The sequence below is a fragment of the Apis laboriosa genome, unplaced genomic scaffold (assembly GCF_014066325.1).
Source record: "Apis laboriosa isolate Shangri-la unplaced genomic scaffold, ASM1406632v1 scaffold25_cov139, whole genome shotgun sequence".
NCBI classification, from domain to species: domain Eukaryota; kingdom Metazoa; phylum Arthropoda; class Insecta; order Hymenoptera; family Apidae; genus Apis; species Apis laboriosa.
Window position 1 is genome coordinate 2,900,283 of NW_025222552.1, and position 26,279 is coordinate 2,926,561.

The following is a 26,279-nucleotide window of genomic DNA, read 5'->3' on the forward strand; positions in this document are numbered from 1 at the left end:
TATAATTTTAATTCTATAATTAATTAATTATTTATAGAAATATCATTTAAAAAAAAAATTTCATATTTTTATAATTTTTCTTTCTAATTCATATTAGTAAATCTTATAATATCGTGTAATATTTTGTAATTTCTATATCTTATTATTCTTTAGAATTGTAGATATTTTGTAAAAATAATTTTAAATAAAAAAAATATGCGTGTAATCGTATAAAAGCAATAGAAGAATTATAATTTAACTGAATCAAGATTTACACTTTCCAGTACTTTATATTGTATAGCATTTATATTAATTAAAATATCTTTTACAAGATTTAAATATCAATTATATAATTTTGATGTAAAATCTTGAATGATAAACATGAAAATAAGTAGTTTCAATAATATTTGAAAAGTAAAGTTGATACTGTCAAAATATATGTTGTATATAAAAGAATAGAAATAATTATATGTACTTGTATTCCTAATTATAACAATTATAGAAAAACTGGTATACTTTTTAAAAGAAAAAGAAAAATAAATGGAACAAAATCGAAACCAGAAAATATGAAATATCGTAATAATATTTTACATTTATTTATGATAATTCTTTATTTATCGGATAATCAATTCTAGATTCATTTATGACTATATATATATATATCGTATATTACATTTATTTATGATAATTTTTCATTTATTGGATGATCAATTCTAGATTCATTTATAATTATGTATATACACACTTATATATATATATATATATATATATATATATATATATAAACCATATATATAAACCATCTTTAGAAAGAAGAAAATTTAAGAAAGAAAATTTAAAACAATAATTAATTAATTTCTTAATCAACTGTCATATAGTAGTACATTAATTTATTACATAATAAAAAAGAACAAAAAAAAAAAAAAGGTAAAACGTAAAACGTAAAGAGGTTACATGGCAGTAAATGAGAACAATGAAATATAGAAAGGTAAAGGAAACATGAAAGATAGAGGTGGTAAAGCGTAAAAATCTATTTCCAATAATCAGCAAACCGATACGATGTAGAATATTCATAGCATTGAAGAATTAAGACATGTGACAATATGAGAATAAGAATTTCAACAGAATAAATTAAATCTGGAGTCACCGATAAGAAACGAGACAAATAAAAAAATATATATAATATATATAATATATATAATAATTAAAAGACAAATAAAAATGATTAAATGTGCAAAAAAAAATTACAAAATTGATAAAAATATTGAACATATAATTCTTCATGAGAAAAGAAACAATATATTAAATATGAAATTATGATTGAATTCTATTTAATCATAAGTAAAATAATTATTTCATATTTTTTAATTTTTCTGAAACATAAAATAAATATTAAAATGACTTATTTAATAATTTTTTAAAATGATATAATATTCATATGTTATTAATATATGATTTTATTTGATATTTTATAATAATATTTATAATAATTATATTATCTATTATAATTATTTATCATAAAATATAAAATTACATATTCATTACATTATTGCATTATTGTATATATTATATTTATTATATTGTAAATACTCTTTTCAGAATATTATTTTCATAAATATAATAAATAATTTCAAATAATGTAATATATCATTGAATAGTATTTGAATAAAATATTTTAATAAAAATAGTATTTTGATAAAATAATTATTAGCTAATTTATAACAATGTAAAAAAAAAGAATACTTAAAACTTTAGATATAACGTAGAGGAATGCAAAAATTCTTTCCTGGCGACATCATATATGTAAGTTAACCGTTAGCATCATACCGCATAAAATCTCTATTCTATCTGCTTATATCATGTGACTAACATATAGGAATTTATATAACGCGACTTCTTTTTATGAATGAATTTTTGCTATTATTTATTGATTCATAACTATCTAGTACAAATCTAAATTTGTTTATGATAGCATTTTTTTATAATATAAAAATTTTCATTAACAAAAAAAAAATTTCTCAATTCACAAATTTGAAAAAATTATGAACTTTATTATATGAAGCATGTGTATATATGTATAAATATTAACAATTTACAGATGTTAAAATATGCTACAATATAGCTATCGATTCAAGTGATAATCTTATCAATGGTTGTGCATATTGAATGAACAATTAATTTACATTTATCACGTAAATCAATACTTGAGATACATGTTTTAATGTTTATAGACTGCTTAATATATAATTTTTTTTGCTGCTCAAATTTATTTATTAAAATTAATATAATATCTAAAAATACAGTTATTTTTTAATTTTATTTTATAACTTATAAATTATAAAAGATAAAAGTTTTTTTTAATTAGATCTATTAAATAATAATATTTATGCAGATTTATATAAAAATTGAAAAAAATCACTAAATTATATAATTACTAAACTGCGAGTATTTATATAAATTTAAATTTTAACGAAAATTTTATAATTATAATTATAAAAATAGAACTGAAATATAAATTTATTTCGTCTTTTAAATATTATAATATGTTACTTTGTTTTGAATATTTTATATTTTTTACCGCTTTTTTGAAATAATATTTTAATTTATAGAATTTTGTATATTTAAATTTTTTATAAATATATGAACTTCCAAAGAATATAACAATTATCAAATTTTAGACATATAATAAATATCGTAATTTTTAATGGTTTTAAATATTTGAAATCAATCATTTTATGTGCAATCTTATATTATTATTTTTAATAATAATATATAATAAATAATAATAATAATTATTTGTATATTAATATATAATAATAAATTATTTGTAAATATAGCTTGTCAAAAATAACGAATTAGAAAATTAAAATACATTATAACTAAAAACTTTGTGATTCCATGTGAATATTTATATATTATTGGAAAAATGATAATATTTTATCATATGTTTGTTAGGATTCATAACTATTTTGTAGTAGCATAGTATAATACTCTAAATTTTTGTCATTAAATAAATATAATTATTTATTTTATAATTAATTAAAACAATAAATTATGATAAGAATATTTCTATTTGATCTAGCTTATTAAATTTGTTTTCAAAATGATGGTCAAAAAAATATTATTTAAAAGTAAACTTAATGTATGAGATAAAAGAAAAAAACAAAAATTGATAATTAAAAATTAAAAATTATAATATTATATAACTATAATTAATTATAAGATAATTATATTGTATATATAACAAAGTATATTTCATCGATTTTGGAAATTTAAATCATATTTATATTGTTGTAATTTTGATCGCTCAAAGATTGTTTTATATTTTATTTTCACATTTTATGAATTCTTCAGATTCCAAGTTCGTTATCTATTGGGAATAAAATATTTCAAAGCCATATGAGAAATCATATGAAAAAAATTAAAATCTATATGAGAAAATAGATTTTTGTTTAGTTCCATTACATATTTTGGACACTGATCACTGCGATGTGTTAATAAAAACATAAATAAGCAGCAATCACATAAACATACACACATACATATGTATAGATATGTATAGATTTAATGTAATAATAACAATTTTTTGTAAACATCGCGAAGACCAAAACCGAATAGCAATCATATAATCATAGAAAAAAATTATTCAAAATGTTAGCTTCTATTACATATTTAAATTTAATCAAAATCAATAAGATGCACATTTAAAAAATTTTTTGAATTGTAGGAATTTCTCGAAATATTCTTTTTTTTTTTGATTATCACAATTTTATAATCTATGATCTTTGCTATACATGCCAAATTGTATTATAATAATTTACTGAGATATAAAATAATTAAATGAGCATTTAAATAAAAAAAAACCTTTTTAAAAAAAACATTTTTTTTTATTTAATATTTCATCACAAAAAAGATAATTTTAAAGAAATTTTAATTTTTATGAAATGTTAATAGAGAATTATTATGAGTTTTTATTTTAATAATTCGTTTAATAATAGCTATTTTTTGCATTTTTAATATTATCAATAATTTCGATATATAATGCAAATCAAAATGTATAACGCATTAGTTTTATTTATATTATCTATAAATAACTATTACGTTAAAAAATATCAAGATTCAAAACATTAAAAGTTTATTATTTTTTATTTCTGATTAAAATAAAATTACTAAAAATTTAATTTGAAAATTTAACTTCAATATTTCTTTCACTAATGATATTAAAAATTTAATATTAAATTAAATTACGAAAATATTAATATAATATTTTTTTCATATTTATTTTTTATTCAATAAATATTTTTATAAATTCTTATATATTTTTATTATTTTAATGTTTTTATTATTTTATATCTAAAAAAAATTAAATTATTATTATACTATAAAATGCATTAAATAAAATTGTACGCATATAATTACTTTCAATATAACAATATAATGAGTAAACTTCATATTTGGAAAAATTATTTTAATTATTAAATCTTTATTATTTTTTCTGGAAGTAAAAATTTTTTTTATGTTTCGTAAATATCGCAATTTTATAAAGAAAATTTTAATTTTAAATAACAACTTTAATAGATAGACTATTATTTCAAATAATCTCTTAATACTGCCAAAAAATTTTTAATTTTTGAACTGATATAATTTCAAAAAAAATATCGTATAATAGTCGATTTTAATTTATGTTTAATTTATTTTGAAGCGAATATTAAACATATATTATTCATAGATAGAAGTTTAATATAATGATAGAAGTTTAATAATATAAACTATCGTTTTGGATTATTTTAATTCTAGCAACTCACTTTTCATTTATAATGTAATAAAATGGCAATTAAAATTAAAATTTTTAAAAACTGATATGACAATTTTTAAAAATTATTGCAAAAAAAATTTTCCTCATACAAATATGGAAAATAATTAATGATTAAAATTGTATGGAAAATATAAAATTTGTAAAATTATTTAATATTAAACCAATGTATGATTTTTGGATATGTTACAAAAGATAATATTTTAAACAATTTTTTTTCTATAGATCAATCAATTTTTAGTTTTTGAAATATTTACAAAAAAGTACCACTATTGCATAAAATTTCGCCTATACATATCCACAGCAGCGTGTATGAGATATGAAGATCACTTATTACACAGCATGATCGGTGACTCGAAATATATATTTCATATTTGATATTTATTGTTAATATTTCAATCATTATAATTTTAGACTATATTGTTCATATTTTATTTTCATCTTCAAGTTCGAAAATTTATAAAATGCTCAAACTCTTAATGGATAAATATTAAGTATTTCCATATTTCAATAATAATAGCAATCATTTCTTGTAAATACCTCAAAAACCAAGAACAATTATATATAATAGTATGTAGAAAAATGTTGTTAACAATCTTTCTCTATAATTGTATATATATTTTAAAAATTATCACAATCCATGAGATTATAGATCGAAAGATTCATCTTATTTAAATATATATAATATTTTAAATCATTTTAAAATACTAACAACTATTTTTGATTTTCCATTCTATTTTATAATATAAAAGTATTTTTAGAAAAATTCAATAATAAAATATAAAAATATAGAATATAACTATTTAAATGAATTAGATTGATTGTTATATATTATTTGTTTATGTCTATAGCATAATTCAAATGTAAATTATTTTTATAAATTTAGCGATTTCTTAATTTTGTGAAAGAATATTTATAAAAAATACTATAGTTTGAAATATTTATAATTATTAATTATAAATATATAATTTATAATTAAATATTTATTAATAATCATGAAATAATAAAAAATGATTTTATATAAAAAAATAAATTAAAGAAAAATAAATCAAAAATATAAAATAAAATTTTTTTGTTTGACGCTTCATTTTAGAAGTCATAAAATAACGTGAATTTTCGATTGGTTATGATAATCAATAATAAATTATTACTCTTATGAAAATAAATATATTTAAGAATGAGAAAAAATATATACAATAAAAATTATTAAAATTTATTACATCCATTCAAAATACTTTATTTTTTTCTTCTACATTTGCTCCTATATCATTTATATAATAAACATTGAATTGCCTATTGTTTAATTAATTATATTAAAATTAGAATCTATAGAGGAGATCTTTTTTTTTAATATTTTTGATTTATTTTCGCACTTAGAATTTGAAATATTTTTGCCAATTTTTCATTAGTATCTAACTGATAATTACATTCACAAGTTAAAGAACTAAATAAATTTTCAAGGATTTTAATTTGCTTAAAGATAAAGCTTCATATAAAATAATTTTAGTCCTATATTTTCAATTTATTTTTGTACATATAATATAAATGCATTTTCTTTTTGATATAATTACTAAGATTCACTGTACGTATATTACATTATACACATATGCATATATAACATCCATATATAATATTTATAAATTTAAATGACATAATAATAATAAAATATATTTATTTTGTATAGACTATTAATATATTTATGGGACACTTTAAAGTATCAATTTCAAAGATCAAAAACTCAGAAATATACAGAAATTTTTAATTTGCTTTAGATAATAACTTAGATGAATATAATATGACAAAGCTATAATATGACAAATTATTTCATTTTATCTTCATCTCATTTTATCTAATGCACTGCAATTTCTATTATCTATAATTTTTAATTTTCAATATTTTATCATTCAATATTTTAATAAATAAACTTTTAATTTTAATAAATAAACTTTAACTAATAGTTTTGTATACTAACTTCCTTTTTAGTCTCCAAAATTAATTCTTTAAAATCCAATATATTCTGTGTAAATGCAAATCAAAAATATAATAATTTATACAATATAAAATAATATAAACATAAAATGTGTATACATATAAAAAAATGTGGTATGTATGTATTAAATACATAAATGAAATATGAATATTATTGTCATTCTAACAAGATCTGAGGATCTGTATATCCAACGGTCTCATGAAACGACGAAATGATAATTATACAATATATATCTCGTGCGAGTAGGGAGAAATAAAGGCTTTAAACTGATGTATATTTTTATTTAATTTTTAACAAAACTAATAAAAATAATAAACTGATTTTTCTAATTGTTTAATTAATCAGAAATCTGTATATTTAGTTTATCTTTTGCATGATATATATATATATATATATATGATATAAAAATGTTATATAATTTTATTCACATAAAAAAAATAACAATCAAAAATTATGACATTATCTTGTAAATTCAATCATTATTCTTGTAAAAATAATATTTGAATTCTTTTGTAATATATATTATTATATATTATATTATTTATACAAGATATATATTAATAATATTATACTATATTATAATATACAAGATTAATCTAGTTATATGGATGTATATTCTCTGTATATGGATGTATATAATGTGTGTACTATAAAATCTATCTAGTTATTCCGAAGAAATTGTATTTCTATTATATAAATAAAATTGTTATTTTTTCAACAGATTTATATGCAAATAAATATATATTATTTATTTTTTAATTTCTCTTATATTCAGTTTTTAATTATAATATTGTTCGTAATTATTCATATGTTTCATGACAAAATATTGAAACAATTATAACTAATTAAAACCAATTTAATGACGCAATTGATGACGAATAAAGCAATATTGATGAAACTGTAATATAAAAGCAATTATTCAGTAATAATCGTTGTCGACAGATCTATAAACTAAATTGAATTTGACCTATTGTCTTAATTTGTGATTTAGTAACTAATTAATTATTGTTGAGATTTCGATTTTTACTATTTATGACAGTCATTTTTTGAGATTGTAAACTTTTTAAATTCTGCCGATCAGATTATAAGGATAGATTATATTACTAAAATCATCTTAAAACAAAAAATGTATCGATTACGGTTTTGAACGCCAACTATTAACAGAAGTTAATATTATAAAATCGTGAATGTTCCATTAAAAAATATATTAATTAGTTTTTTGGGGGTCGTGATCCTATGCATGATCCTATCCTTTTCCATGATCTTATCATGATTACCTTTCATGTTCTATTTTCAAACTGTCACCATTCATGATAAAGATATGCAGAATTATTTATGGAATAAATGGCAAAAAACAAGGGCTAGTGATTCGATCAAAGAATCAGTAGTTAATCGATAAAGAACAGTTAAGGAATTGGGCATTTGCGATTAAAATTAAAAACTTCAATCACTGGGATTATTGAAAGTACTCTTTGCCCAAATATTGTTATTGTTTCGCAAACAATTATTTGGGGGGGGGGGGGATAAGAGTTTTATATGTAATGAATTCAAGGATGTCAGTGAGTGATTCTATTATGAAGGTATAAGCAAATCTAAGACACATCACGCAATATTTATAAAAATAGTTATATACTATATACTAGTTATATTTAAATAGTTACATACTGTATACTTATATAATGTATGGAAATTTCAATACATAACGTTATATCTCTAATAATATATATAAATTTAAATTTTTATTTTAACAAATTGAATATATATAACAAATATAGCGCATAATACTAGCGGATAATACTAAATAATATTTAAATATATATATGCTTATTTATATACACAGATAAATCGAAAATATAAAATAAAATTTTTTGTTTAAAAATTTTATTTGAAATAAAACTTCTTTATTTGAAAATTAGTTTTAGAAAATTACTAAATATGTATCTAAATTCTAAAGAGAACATTAAATTTTTATCTGAATATAATAATGAAAATAGATATAGAAGATGGATAGTAATTAAAAAATCTTTGAAATTTTTGAATTTTTATATATTAAAATAATATGCAAATCATTAACAAAATTTCATAAATTTAATTTTGTATTTAATAATAAAGGCAATAGACTCGATTATTTTTTTTCTCTAAAGAAATAAATAATTTAATAATATATTAAAAAATTCATATTATGCATATTATCATTCGATATTCCTAGTCTAAATATTGACTAATTGAAACATCAAATTATATATTAACATTATGTTAAATATTTTATTCAAAGAAATAATAAAATGAAATTATAATAAATATATATATAATATATAATATATACTTTATGAATAAAAAAAATTATATGATGAAATTATATGGAAAACATGAAAATTTTTAAATTTTTTCGATATTTTTAATTAGAATTGTGTTGCAAAACATATTATTTCTCTGATTTAGCTATTTTAAAACATTTTTCAGGTAAATTTGTTTTAATAATAATCTACAAAACTAAACTAATTAATTAGGAATATTATAAAAAAGTAAAAAAAAGCTATTATAGCCGTAAAGAGATTCTAAAGATCGAAATGTTTTAGTATACTTCATATAATATTTCAAATTTAAATAAAAAATCTTATTCCTTGATCAATTGACATTAAATTAAAAAGAAAATCCTATTCGGATAAAGAAATCGAAGAAATCGATTATCGATTAATACTTTTTAATTCAACATAATCTCTTCAAAATACTTTTGAAATCTCTTATAAGTAATAAAATCAAGAGTAGATTTTTTTTTAATTAATATAACAATCATTTATTTATTCGCAAATCATATAAAATCTTTTGCAAGGATATTAGAATTTAACAAAAAGAATGTATAAAATTTTTTTAATATTTTGTATACTTTGAAATATACAAAAAATATATTCGAATTCTTCCTGAATAATGAATAATGAAAATATTGATGAAATTATTATTTCGATTATTTAAAATAAAATCTCTCATAGGAAGAAAAAATAAAAGTTATTAAAATTACAAATAATTTTATATTCTATAGAATAAAATTCTACAATAATTATCTATATGAGTATTTATATTCTGAACATTTTGTTCTTCTTTTAATTATTTTCTTGAAAGAATATGAACCAAATATTAATATTTTTTATTATAAATGAAAAAATGTTTTTGAAGTTTGATTAGCGAAGCTTACTCTTCTAAATAAGTTGAAAGTCTTTTTACTGAATGGTTTACTCATTTTAATGAAAAGATCGATTTTAAAAAAAGATCAGTTTTACTGATCTTGGATGGATGTTATAATCATATTCGAAATATTGATATAATCAATATGTGTAGAACAAACCATATAATATAATAATTTCTTTTCTTCAATGTATAAGCTTTAGTCATTTAATAAAATATTTATAGAAAATTTTTAACAATGAAGAAGTTAATTTTTAATAATGAAGAAATAAAAAAATTCAAACATTTAAATTATTATAAATAACCTTTATTTAGATCACATTGCTAAAAATGAAGATTTTTTCTTTTATTATTATTTTAAATATATTTTTTTAAATATATAATTTGCAATATACATTATTTTTTTTATAACTTTGTTTGTTGTTATAACTTATTTTGATATTATATTATAAAATAAACATATTTTTAATATATATTGAAATTTCATATCTTAAAAATCTTAAATTAAACAAATTTAAAAAAAATTTTGAAATAAACTGTTAGCCTATTTAGACTATTTTCTTACTAAAATTCTTCTTATTACAATTAAATTTATATTTAAATACAATATATATTTGCAGTTACTTATTTATTTATTCAAAAATTTTTATTATATTATTTATATTTCGAACTAAGTACATTTTAAATATCTGAAACATTAATAAAACGAAAATATGTAGTTATTTTTTTATATGTATAATAAACAATGCAACTTTAAACAAGATAATTCATAGCTTGCTATAAGATATTTAAATAAAAATTATCAAGAATAATTAAATTATTATCAATAATAATTAAATTAATATATGAAAAAATCTAATTTTGTGATCATTGAATTCAGCATCACTTATTATTAAAATATCAAAGATTACAGAAAAGAACAAAATGAACATGTTAAGCAACGAGAATAAAAATTATTTTCAAAAAAATTTATCAATTGTAAGTTAGTCGAGAGAAGCGATAAATTTTTCGATAAATGCAACGAAGATATGATATCTAATTAAATATAAGCCTATATTCATTTTTTTGATAGAATGATATTTTTTGATAGAATGATTTGCTTTCTGATATAAAATTTATATCAAACTATACATATATTGTAAAAACATAACATTTCATATAAATTCATCTTTTATTGTTCTTGATATTTAATCTGATTCTTTTGAGAACGAAATTCATAAGAAGATTTTTGAAAATTTATTCTTCTAATAAATGATAATAATAATAAATGATGATAAATTTCAAACTAATTAATAATATTGATTAATATTGAGAATATATTTTTTTGCTATTAATATAAATCTTTTTTTTACAGATCCTTATCAAATAATTATCTACTCATTACTAAAATATACATGTATATATAATATATATAATTAATAATAATTAATAATATATATATTTTTAAATAATATTATATTTTTAAATAATTTGTCAAACAATGAATATCCAAAAATTTTTTGTTTAAATCATTTAATGGTATTTACAATTTAACATAAAGAAATATTTTTTAAGTAAACTTTAAATATTGCATTCATATCGGAAAAATTGCTTGGCCATAAAAGTACAAAGACTTTTTTTAAAGACAATGTTCAATTTATCAAGAATATATAAATCCTAAATACAAGATTCACTTATACAATATATAAATACTTTATAAAATCTTAAAAAATTACAAAATGTTATATATAGTTAATATAAATTATTACTATATCTATATACAGAATATATTTATAATTAATAGAATTTGTAATTAAATTTAGATTTTTATAAATTTTATTAAAAACACAAAATATTAAAATTATTCATAAAATTATTAAATAAAATGATTAATTAAAATTATATTAACTGAACAACTTTAATTTTTTAGTTAGAAACAATACTTTTTTCACTATATATTTATTATAAAAAGAATTTTTTTTTTCGTTATAATTTTTATTTTTCTCAATATAAGAAAAAAATTAAATTAATAAATAAAATTATTACAAATTTTCATTTCGAATCATTTTTCCGATAATTTTAATTATTTATAATGTAATACATATATTTAATTTTTTAATTTAATTTTAATTAATTAATAATTAATTAATTTTAATTAATAATTAAAACTTAATCTTCATTAGTATACATTAAAACTTACATTAAAACTATATTGGCTATAATACAAAAAAAAATAAATATAAATAATTTTGTTAATTATTTATTTTTATGCAGTCGGAAATTAACAAATTCGTATATATTTGACAAATTTTCAAATTCAAATTTTCAAATTAATATTTGAAAATAAAAAGATTTTATTTTATATTTTCGATTTATAATATTTATATTTTAATTTTTTTCATCAATTTCTTGTATATTGGAAAATGTTTATATTGAAAAAATTTATTTTTGAAATATTTATTTTATCAAATATTCATAATCCTTGCAATTATATTTATATTTTTACTATTCACATTTATATTATAAATAAAAATATTAAAATATTTGATATATATTTTTAAAAATACAAAATATAAAATTTCATTTATAGGAAATATTTTTATATTAAAATAAATTATTCAAGATAATAGCTCTTTTAATAGTAATTTGTGGGTTCTATTGTTCTAATCTTACTTGTTAACTCAATTGTTATAATCATGTGAAGTGGATTCAAAGTTAAGCGTAACACTGGGATTCTCATATCTCTTAAGCGAAATGATCGCTTTGCGCTTGCTTGCATTATATTGGCTGAATCTCTACATATCTCTACATTTGATCAAAATTTAAACCTGTATATATTTCATATTTAAAGATATAAAAATTTAAAAATATAAAAATATAAAAAATAGAAAACACAATTTTTTATTTTTTTTTTTTATGAAAATATTATATCTATTGTCAGTGTTTCATATTTTATTATTTAATAATTTATATTTCATTAATATTATTTATTAATTTGATTGTTTATAATAAGTATTTATAATATTAAAAATTTTTAATTATTCTAAACTGAAATTAAAAAATTAAATAAAAATCTTTTACAATGACATATATAATATTTTACAAATAATTTATAAGAATGATATTCGAAAAACAAAATGTTATTCTATATTTGATTATTTTCGTCCATTTCGAAACAATATACAAATATAATACAAATATAATATTTTAAAACATCAAAATATATTAAAATACGTTTGCTTTTATTTTTTAATATTTTATAATAAACAATGATATCCATTAACTAAAAATAAAATATGAAGATATTTAATTCATAATCTATAAAATTTCTTTTAATATTTTAATTATAACTAATTATAAAAAGAGAAAAACTAAGTTTTATGACAAATAAAAAATATGAATTTTAATGTTAAAATATAAAAATTTTTTATATTTGAATAAAATATTGTGTACTTATAAAAAATATTCTGTACTTATAAAAGAAGAAAATTATATAGTAATTTTTATTTAAAAATTTCACAATCTCAATATAAATTACATTGCATATATATTCAATATGTATTCTAACAAGACAAACAAAGATATTATTGATTAATATTTTCAAGCATTGTTTTTCTATTTACCGAAAATGATGTCTTACAATTATTATGATTTAAAAGAAAATATTTTATATATCAGAAAATCTTTTAATGAAAATTTGTAAAAATATTCCAATAAAAATTTAATATTTTTAATAATAAAATCTTTAGATGCGCACGCACATTTTTAAAATCTTTAATACTTAAAATCTTTGAACTCACATACATAATATTAAAATATATCTTTAAAAATATTAAATGTAATTTTTTATTTTAGAATATTTCAGAATATTATTTTAAAATATAAAATTTCATTTAATATTAATTAAAATAAAATTTTCATTTTTAAATAGAACAAGATAATTAGAAAAAAATTACAACACATTAGATTATTCACATATAAGAGAATGAACTATGTCAAAAATAAATTCATAAATATTAAACGATTTCAAAAATATCTAATAAATGATATACGAATATTTTTAATTAAAAACTAAATTTTTTTCCCATATATATTCAATTTTTTTTCATTTTTATCATATCGTTATTTTTAGAAAAGCATTCTATATAAATATAAATAAAATGATGAAGTATTGAATATTATTAAAAAAATAAAATTATAGAAACCATTTGCAAAGAAAAAAACAAGAATTAATTTCTGGAATTAATTATAACAGATTATATTTCCGATGCAATTAAATACTATTTGTATCTTTTGTATTGTAGTATTGATACATACTTACATATAAAACATTATTATGCTCTAAATTATATTATTTTCACAATTAATAATCTCTTCAAAATATTTTATTTTTTAAATAAAATAATAAATATAGAAGATAATGAAATAAACGTTTAATGAATGTATTTATATTATTTTAAACACGCTAACGCAAACATAAACGCACGCGAGAGAGAGGAAAGAAGAGGAGAGAGAGGGGGGGAAAGAGGGAGGGAGAGGAAAAGGAAGAGAAAACTTTTAGTATAATATTCAACTCAATTTATATTTTGTTAATTCTTTATATATTGTTTTACATTATTTTTATATTATTTGTTTTATAATATTATTTATTATTAAAATTAATAATATATATATGTTATTTATAATTTTTAATAAATAATAAATAAAGTTTAAAAAATTTGAAAAATATAAATAAGATTTGAAATAAAAATAAAGTTTGAAATATTTTCATTAGTTAATAAAAAATAAAAAATATATATTTATATTCATATAAATATAATATAATTTATACTTCATAAAAAAAAATTAATCTGAAAATTGCTTTTAATTCATTTAAATAATAGATTTATGTTAGATATCATTCTATTCAACTCAAATAATTCTGATGATGTCATATAAAAAACTTTATGATTTTAAATTCTATAATTATAATACAATTGAGTGGAACGAATTGATTTTACACTTTTCATGAATGATGCAATTTCATATTCATACGATTATGTAAAAGACAACCTATTTTAATTTACAATCAGAAAATATCAAACATATAGATCTTAAGGAAATACAAGTAATTGATATTAAAATTTCATTTGAAAAAAATCAATAGTTAAATATTTTCAAGATGTTGTAAAAGTAAAAAAACTTAACAAACTTTTTATACTTTTTAATATATATGTATATATATACGTAATGCTATGTAAAAATTTACATATATAATTAAATTCATAACAAGTTTTCCATTCGTAGAATTTTGTATTATAATTCATTTCATCTAATTTCTAATTCAAAAAATAGCAGACAATAATTTATAAGTTTATTTATTAAATTTTTTAAATAAAAATATTTCCATATTTTTTACACATTTCCAAATAACTAAAAAACTTTAAGTATTATATAAAATTATAATATTATATAAAATATTATAATATTTTATAATATTTAATTTAATATATAATTATAATATTATATAAAATAAATTAAAAAAAATTTTAATAATATTTTAAAATTTAAAAAAAAAAAATTTTTGATGAAAAAAATAATTACATGCAAAATATTCAATTTTGGAGGATTAGAGAATTCAAATTTACCTATTTAAAATTTCAGAAATTAAAAATAATAAATTAAATCTTTCTAATTAAATATAATTTTACGCAAATTTTATTTCATTTCAGAATGTTTCGTAATTATATAATTTTTCTTAAAAAAAAAAATCAAATTAGCAAAAATAAAAAACATATGGAGAAAAAAATGTTAAAAATATATACATATATATAAAAATATTAAATATAAAATATATATTTTTTTTAATAAATTAATTAAATTTAAACAATTTAGAAATAACATGAACATAAAAATTTTATTTCTTGTTCATTAAAGTAGAACAATATCTTTCCTATCAAATTTTCATTGATAAATTTCGTTATTATTCTGTTATAATCTGTTATAATTTGTTATAATCTGTTTCGAAATATTTGATAAAAAAGTTCACTCGTAATAGCAGTGTTTCGTTACATTATAACGATCCGAACGATCAACTTGTCATGTAATTTACTCAATCTATTTTCAAATTATGACTAATCGAACAATCGTTAGAAAGTTGCACTTACGATGCATGAGATTCTTCCAACTGCCATAAATCGCCTGGATGCACTTATCAAGAGGAGTAGCAGATAATACTGCACTCGTTTTGTGAGTATTTAGATTACCCTCAGAACAACTTCTAAATAAAATCCCATTGCTTATTGTGCAAATCATCGGATTACGTTCTCGCGGATAAACTTTCGTCTTTGACATTTCGAAAACACCACTTGGAATCCAGGATTCGACCGCTGGATCACGAAAGCTTCTATAAGTCGATGATAATTTTTTCGAAGATTTTTGAAGAAATCGTTTGCCAGGTGGTAAAGGCGGAGGACCCAAGCAGCTCGTGACAGCAGTGATCGCCATTTATAATTATAATAGAATTTATTTTGTTAAATCGATAGTTCATTGATTTTTTATATTGAGTGCAATTTTTATCTGTCCTTCTTACCCTAATATTATTATGTTTATTAACCAAAAATTTATTACTATTATAATTTTTATGTAGCATAAAAAATTATTTTGACAATATGTAAATATAAAAATAATTTAAGAATTTTCATATTTATTAATTTCTTAAATTTCAAAAGAAATGTAAGAGATATTATGATAATTATAATCACGAACTTATAATCACGAAAATATAAATAAATCATTATGATTATTTCAAATAATAATATAATTTTTAATAATTTTTGTAATCTTTGAAAACATTGTAATATATTTGCACTAATAAAATATTAAGAAAATTAATGTTCTTCTTTCGAATTAAATAAAATTTCGATCACTTTTTTAAGTTAAACTTATTGATTCTATGATTTTTTATGATTATGAAATTTAAATATTATATATGACATATTTTTTTCGAATAAATTAGATTATTCACTTATCGATAAAAAAATCCACGGATTTAATAAATCATCATTAATTTATGCGAATTTTTAAAATATATACGCGCTCATGAAATACTGCGAAGTAAACGATGAAGATAACCGGATAAGACTGTCAGAAACGATCCATGTTAGATACAGGTTTCAGTTGGCGACACCAATGAAATCATTGGTGTGGCGAATGCAAAGAGGCGAGGTCGAAGGTGGGTGAACAAGTTTCCGGAGAACGGCGTAGACCGCCCTCAGTAATGTTTCCAAGCAGAGATTTCGAAAAACACGACACGTGAAATAATTTTTAACATAAAAATATTTCGATCTAAAAGCACTAAATCGAACAAATCAAATTTAGAATTACATATAATTTAGAATTTGTTAAAAAAAAATAATCAGAAAAGAAAAATAAAAAAAAAATAATATATTGAATACTACAGTAACATGTGACATGATGATACATAAAATAGGTCAGAGAGAACGAAGTAGACAATAATATTACACTAAATTTATGAGATAAGAAATTTTGTGCGCGCGCGCGTATATGTGTGTGTGTAGAACTAGCGAAAATAGAAAAATATTTATCTATTTTTACTACTATATATTACATTATATTTTAACTTCAATTTTTTAAAATTTATGGTACGAAAAATAAGAAATAATGTAAAATAATATGTTGTTCTACTTGTATTTTCTTTTACTTTCATATAAGAAATTTTATATAAAATTTGATATATATATATATATATATATATATATATATATATAGTTGCTTATAAAAATATTCATATATGCGAATTCAATTAATAAATTATTGTTATCAAAACCAATAATAATTTTATTAATTCTATATATTTATATATATTGTGTATGTAGATCATAATGAATTATATATGAAACAATTTTTTTATTTTTAGATATTTTATATATAATATATAAATTATATACAATATTATATATAAATTTTTATATATATTTTATTTTATACATTATTTTATACATACAAAGGTTGAAAGTTTGAAAAAATTCGATAATTCTCCTCCGATTTAATATTAAATATTTCCCAAAAATAATGTATATATAATTTACACAGACAAAAATAAAATAGATAATATTTATAAAGCGATTTAGAGAGATTTATATTTATATATAAATTGAATAATAAATAACTAATTATTACAAAACATTTCCAAAATTAAAAAATTGCAATTTTTTTAAAAATAGCTTTTTCAACTATAGATTCTGGGAAAAACAGATTCATATTCAACAGATTAAAATTTATAAAAAATGCTTATTGAACTTTCTAAATTCGAAAGAAAATTAAAATTCGAATACTGTTATTTATTTGATTTTTTTACTTTACAATTTACTTCAAATTAAATAAAAAAAAATCAATTTCAAAATTTTTGGTATTTTACAAACATATAATTGATACTAATGAACAATATTGATACTAATGAATATTTTTGATTTATTATTTCTTTTCCTGCAAGAATCGCATAAGTTGCCAATTTTTGACACAACTAATTCTTCTATCATGAGCAAACTAAACATTACTATTTATGATTCGATCAAAATCTAAACACAAGTAAAATGATTTATATACATATATATGTATGACTTATATATGTAAGCTTATCATAGTTTAGTAGCTTAATCATAGTTTATAATATCGATATTTTATGTAAATATCGATTAAATATTAATCAATATTTGTATTAGGTATTAGGTTAAATATATCAATATTCTTTAATCAGATATCAAAAAGAATTTCTTTTGATATTTCTTTTTTTTTATATATATATTTATATATATTTTTTTTCGATACTAGATCAAAATTCTTAGATTAACAGAATCAATCACATTGATATATGTAGTATGTACAGAACTATTATTAATTTAAAATTGGAATATCAATTATATCAGCACTGTATTATAGATTAATTTTGATATATGTACAATATTAAAAAATTAAAAAAAGAAATTTGAAGACAATTTTCCGATCACATTAGATGAAACAAAATACACAATGGTTTCAATTTATTTCTGTCTTTCTTTAACAAAATCTATTACTTTAATATAAATATCAATTATCTAGACTATGGATGTTTATGCATTTATGAAAAATTTGAATGTGTAAAATCTACAGAATACATATTATATATTAAAAAAAAGTTTAAAATATTCAAAATACATATTATGATATTTAAACAAAAATTTCTATTTAAGTTCTATTTCTTTATTCGTGTTGATGAAAATTTTATTTTATATTAATATGTAGTCTATTTATAACTTCATAAATAAATCAAATCTAATTTTTTATACATCTTTATTACACCAATCTAATTTTTATATTTATTTTAATCTCTAGAATTTTTCTATAAAACAATATCAAATATTAATATATCTTACAATTATATTAATAACTTACATAGATACTAAAAATATGTAAAATTATAACATACAAAATACATAGCCAAAATTATTAATATAGTTAATTTGAAATTTTCCAGAAGTTAAATCAGACTCAATATCTAATAATGATAATAAACATATATATAAACCTAATCTAGACCTATATAGACCTAATATAGATCTCGATAATACACTAGATTTTATTTTTCAATTTTGAAAGCATCAAAGATTATTTTTTATATCTCAAACACTATAAAGAAAAAAATCGAAAAATTATTATTTTTGTAATTTGTAAAAAACTTCATTGAAAAAATTGTTTTAAATGATACTGATTGCAAATCTCTGTAAAATGTAAATATGTAATAAATTGATAAAATTTCACGTTGCAATTTATTATATTTTACTGATGACAAAATTTAATAGTTAAAATTATGAATAAAGTTATTTGGATAAGTTATTTTAATAATTTATTGTTCGAAATGTTTAACAATGATAATAACAAATACAAATAATTGTAATCCCAAACGGCCGTGATTATAGAAAAGCAAATCGATTAATTTTTTATGAATCGATTAATTTTTTAGATATTATTTAAGCATTTTAATAAATAATTTATTCGAAATTTTTAACTAATTATTTTTTCAATGAATTAATGTCCAACTCTGATGTATTCATATTAAAAATATAATGATATTTATTTATTTTAAATTTAATCTATTATTATAAAATTGATAAAAAAGAAACACTTTCAATTATTAATTAATGATCTCGTATTAAATTAAATTGAGTAAATTCACTCAAATACAAAAAATTGTTAAACATATTTAAATAATAAAATATTGATAACGTAAAACATCATAATTAGAATGATCATTATTGAAATAAATTTTTATTTATTTAATTACTTGAATAAAATTTTTAAAGTTTCTTTATCTATTATTGGAAATAATATTTATTTGAATTAATATATATACTTTAAAATAAATTATTTTAATATTTATTTAATATTTTATTTTTAGAAATATACATAGATATTTTATTATTTTTTAATTTTATTTCTTATTTTTTTATTATCTATTATCATTTAAAATAAATTATAATTGTATAATTTATAATAATGAAATATTTAATGACAAATCATTTGAAAATAATTTATTTTTTAAATAATATTTTAGAATTTATTTGCAAACATCTTTTTTAAATATATTTGAAATTTATAATATATTTGAAATCTTTTTATTTATTATTTTAATTTCAAAAAATGCCTAATCTTTAATGCCCGATTAATATAAATTTTTAATTTTCATAAAACATATTTATTATTATTTTTTATTATTATAAACTTCTTTGAAAATCATTGCAATGATAATACGAATTCGATAAGACAAAAAAAAAATAAATATATGCTTATAATCATTGGAAAATTCAATATTTGAGACAAAACTGTCGTCAAAAGAAAGAAAATTCATGAATACAAGTTTTGTTAAAGAAAGATCTGGACTCTACCATTTTTTTTCAATATTACAATGATGAAATAAATTTCTCGTAACTGCATTATAGTTTTTTACAATGAATGTAAAAAATAATAAAAAAATAATATAAAAATAATAATGAAATGATGAAAATCATTTGTGATTTCTTTTTAAATATTTCAAAAATATTAAATCATAAATATTAAATATAAAGAAATAATATGAATTGATATCAAAATAAAAAATTCGTTAATACATAATAAAAAATAAATACAAATATTAGGTGTAAAAAAAAATTAGATCTAAAAAGTAATAACATTGATAAAAATATTATTTATTATAACTAAATTTCGTACTACTTATTACTATCTATTATATCTATTACATCTATTATATGTATTATATATATAGATATAAATAAACGTAAGGGTAAAAAAGCGTAGATATTTATTTAAATCGTGTTTTAAATCATTAAAATATTTAACAAACTATTAACAAATTATTAACAAATAACTATATAACAGATTTTTATAAAAGTTATAAATATAATTAAAATTTCTTATTAATTCCATTTAAACTAATATTTTTTAGATTAGATACAAACATTAAATATTATTTACATTTATATATACATACATATAAAATAAAAATTGTTTTTTTATGCTTTTCACTTTATTTACAGATGTAATATAATTCGTTTGTGATTTAATTAAATATTATAAATTGTGATAATTAAAACCCTTAATTAAAATCCTTTGGAAAGATATAATAAAGATTAATAGATTGAAGATTGCCTTCATGTACAAATCAAATTTTAATTAAAAATAAATATACAAATAATATATAAATGAAATAAATAAAATAAAATAAAATAAAATAAAATAAAATAAATATTATTGAAATAAGTAATAAAAGATCTTGGATATTAATTTTTTAAAATTAACGATTTGATATTTAATATTTTATTTAATTCAATTTATTAAATTGAAAAAAATAATCAAACATAAAGTGCGTTTTAAAAATTATGTAATTAAAGAAGTGCAATTTTAAAGTTTAAAGTCATTTTTTATTCTTTTCTACATATATTCTTATTTATTTATAATAATAATATTTATTTATAATACAAATATATTATTTTTACAAGATATCCAATTTTGGTTTTATTATGTATTATAATATATCTATTAAATATACTATTATTATTTTTTGCAATAAATATATATATATTAATGAAAAAACATTGACCAATAATGAAGTGTACAGTTTAATTGAGTCATAACAATAGTATTGATTTATGTCGACGACTGAGCACAAACAAGTCTAAGCAACATATATTGAAAAAAATGTATTGAATATTATTTTATAGATTATTTTATATAATAGATTTTTTTATAAAATAATTCGACTTAATTTTTTATCAATGAAAAAATGTTTATATTCATATTCAACATACTTTCTAAGATATATATTGCTTGGATTTGTTCGTGTCGGTGACACGCTATTTAACCGACGCTACTATTGCGAGTCAATTAGACTATATATAGTGTTCTGTAATTAACCAATGTTTTTTATTAATAACTCGTTAACAAAATCATAATAAAAGCTTTTGCAAAGAAAAATGTTGCTTAAAATTCTCATCTTAGGAATCTCCAGTGTTCGGATGTTCAATATTTTTGAGGCATCCTATATATATATATATTATTTTCTTTATAAAAAATAATTTATTATTATATATATATAATATTTATTTATTACATATTTATCTCTATAATTTATTAAATAAAATATATTTAGATTAATATAAATTAAATAAAGACATAGTTCATAATTTCAATTATATTTAATATACTTTTACACGAATTTTTCAAAAATAAAATTATATGAATATCTCTAATCTTTAAAAATTTTATATATAAATAAAAAATTGTTTATCTGACAAAAATTTATTTTCTATTGAATTATTAATTAATAGCAGTGTTATTTTTATATACTTTATAAAATATTGATATTTATATATATAAACTTTATAAACTATTAATATTTATATATATATAGAATATTTATTACAATTCAATATATTCAGTATATGTATATAAAAATTTAATTAATGATTTTTCTAATATTCATATACATGTACATTTTTTCTATATTTTATTCAAATGATTTTAAAAAAGAAAGAAATTAAAATAATAGAATAATATAAAATCATATGATATCATATTAAATTGAACTAAATAATACAATAAATATAAGTGGATTACATGTATTTTATATGTGATTCTATTGGCTATTGTCTCACTACGGAGGTTAAACTGAGTTTTATTTTTGTTTTATAATCATATAAATAAAAAAAGAAATATAGATCTTATAAAATAGAATTAATAAAATTACTGATAATAAATTGATAAATAGAATTAAGAAATTGATAATAAATAAATTCTTTGAAAATTTATAAATTTGTCTCAAACAAAATTTTAGAAAATATTTATAAACAATTTTATTTTTTAAATAAAATAAATTTATTTTTTACTTTATTGGATGTAATTATATTCTTTTCTTTATTTATTTCTTATTATTATTTTAATTTCCAATAAAATATACATAACTTTAATTATTTTTACTACTGATATTACTACTAACACTAAGCAAAAACTTATATCTAATATTATTATTAAGAATTCCCATTAAGATAATTACTTAGATACTAAAAAAAAATTAATGTGTAAAAATATCATTTTATAAAAATTTTGAGGAAAGTTAAAAGAATAATGAAAATACAGTGTAAGTATAAATTCAATAATCAAAGAATTTTACTGTGCGTACGTGCGTGTGTACATTAGAAAAATAGTAGTGTATATACATTAGAAAAATAATATTTGAAATATCTAAAAAAAAAAGGCATAATTCTATTATATTCTTATATTCTATTATATTCTTAATAGAAATGCGAAAAATTATTTGTTTTATATATTGTCACAGAAAAGAATTGCATGACCGAAAATCTAGCAATCTTGATGACCATAACATTAGATAATTATATCCAAACCAGCAAAATTAATAACAATGACACATAAAGGTTAATAATTCAATAATGAAAGAAAAGAAAAATACATGCATAAATAGTGTTTTTAAAATATCTCAATATAAATTATAAGATGTAATATAAAATGATATGTAATAAAAAGTATAAAATTCTATTTAAAAATGATCTTTGAATTCTACTGAAGAATTCAAGATTATTCCAAGATCAAACATTTATCATTATAATATGCTTTCAATAGCATACAACAAACTTTTTAGTATTTCTGATACAGAAATAATAGTATGTGTACTTAAAACAGATATATATTAAAAATATGAAATTTTTATAAATCATTTAAAAAAAATATTCCCTGATATCTATGAAATGATAAAAAAAAAAAGATTTGTCACAATCAGTTTAAAATTTTAGTCATATTAATATATAATTTAAAATTTTTTATAAAATTTATAAATTACAATATATTATAGAATTTAATACAGAATTATTTATAAAATATATATATATATATATATATATATATTTAAAGAAAATATGATAGATTAAATAAAAATGAAAATATGAAAAAAACAATAAAATTTTTTGTTATATTTTCTGTTAGAATTAAATAATATTATATTATAGCATATAAAGATTTTTAGTAAATTTAAAAATATTATACAAGAATTTTGTTAACAAAATTAGATATTTTCAAAAAATTGTAATATTTAATATATGACTTATTTTTAAAAAATGATAATTTAAAAGATTTTATCCAAAAATAAGAATGTATAAATTAAGTGATTTAAAAGACAAATCAATGTTAAAACATCCTTAGGATACTAAATAACTAAAAAGTATACACAAAACAAGATAAAATCGAATCTCATAGATCGAATAATTTCCATAAGATAGATATACATCAAAATACATCTTGTCAAGGACAAACATAAACGAGTTGAAGTGAACAGCAATTACGATTAATAAATTTCTTTTCGTTACATACAAAATATCTGTATATTCAAATCACAAACACAAATCACAAACAAAATAAATAATATAATATAACACGAATAATATATATAACAAAGTGATAAAAGCAATATTTTTCATCGAAAGATTTCTATATATTATTCTATATATTAATTTTGTAATAATTTAATCTATTAATGAAATGTTTAAAGAATACAAATAATATGATTAATTATTTAATAAGAGAAATTTTTTTGCATAAATGGAAAGAATCAAATTTAATTTATATTACATAAAATTAAATAATTTTAAAATATGTATAAACATTTATTACATAAAAAAATACTAATATTTGAAATTATAAAAAATAAATTGTAAATAATTTTAAATGAAATAAATTTTTATTAATATGGAAAAAAATAATAAATTGCATAATGCATACATTGCATATTATAAAATTTCAAAATAATTATATATCTAAAAGAATATCAATATATTGACTTCTCATAAAAATTTATACAACTATAAGAGACCTTGCAAAATATTGCTACGCATTGTGCTTTCTCATTCTACCATTAACACAAATTTAAAATACTTATAATTTAATAACTAAATTAATTGGACATGTATGTATATGGACTTTTTTCATCATTTTGATAATTTATTTTTAAGAGTCTTTTATTTTTATAAATATCATATAATAAAAACAATATAAAAACATGTTATATATTATAATACATAAAATTGATTTTATTTTTTAACATATCAAAAATTTTGTAATATAAACTAGTTAATTAATTATTACTAAATTAATCAAATTTATATTGCTTCTTTTAATCCATTTATAATGAATTAAAAGATTTGAGCAAGCTGTTAAGAATAATTACATAAATTTCATATCTTATATATTTTTATGTATAAAATATATTATATTATAATATTATAATAATAATATATAATATTAATATATATAAATATATATAAATATATATATTATATTATAATATTATAATATTATATTATATTATAATATATATTATTTAATATATGATAATAAAATTATATTATCTTTATGTTTGAAATAAAACTTTTCAAAAATTTATATCAAAGATAAAAAAAAAAATAATTATTTTCCAAATTGAAAAAATCTTTTTTGAATTTCTTGTAATTAAATATAAAATATTACAAAATTAAAAGATCAAAAATGGTCAATAAAATATTTAAATTATTAACTAATATTATTTTAAACTAATTTTAAATTATATTAACAATTATTATCTAATAATTTCAAAAAAATATTGTATATTAAATACAGTAAAACATTGAATTAAAATTAAAAGAAAATAAAAATAAAATATTAACAAAAAAAATAAAATGCAAAATATTTTTCAAGTGATTTAATTTTTATAAGTTAAAAGAATATAAAATGAAAATAAATTAATTTAATTAAAAAATT

General features: G+C 17.1%; 1 protein-coding gene across 6 annotated transcripts in view; it reads right to left on the minus strand.

The window, feature by feature from the left end:
- Positions 1–26,279, minus strand: part of LOC122713573 (caskin-1) — a 90,223-nt gene that overhangs the window by 42,859 nt on the left and 21,085 nt on the right. Inside the window, exon 1 of one of the 6 annotated variants that reach the window (XM_043934149.1) lies at positions 16,091–16,430. The exons of 4 other annotated variants lie outside the window; for them this stretch is intronic. In XM_043934149.1, coding sequence (XP_043790084.1) covers positions 16,091–16,430 — 340 coding nt within the window. Of the gene's footprint in view, positions 1–16,090; positions 16,431–26,279 lie in introns of those variants that run through there. One more of the 6 variants, XM_043934150.1, reaches the window with a different exon arrangement.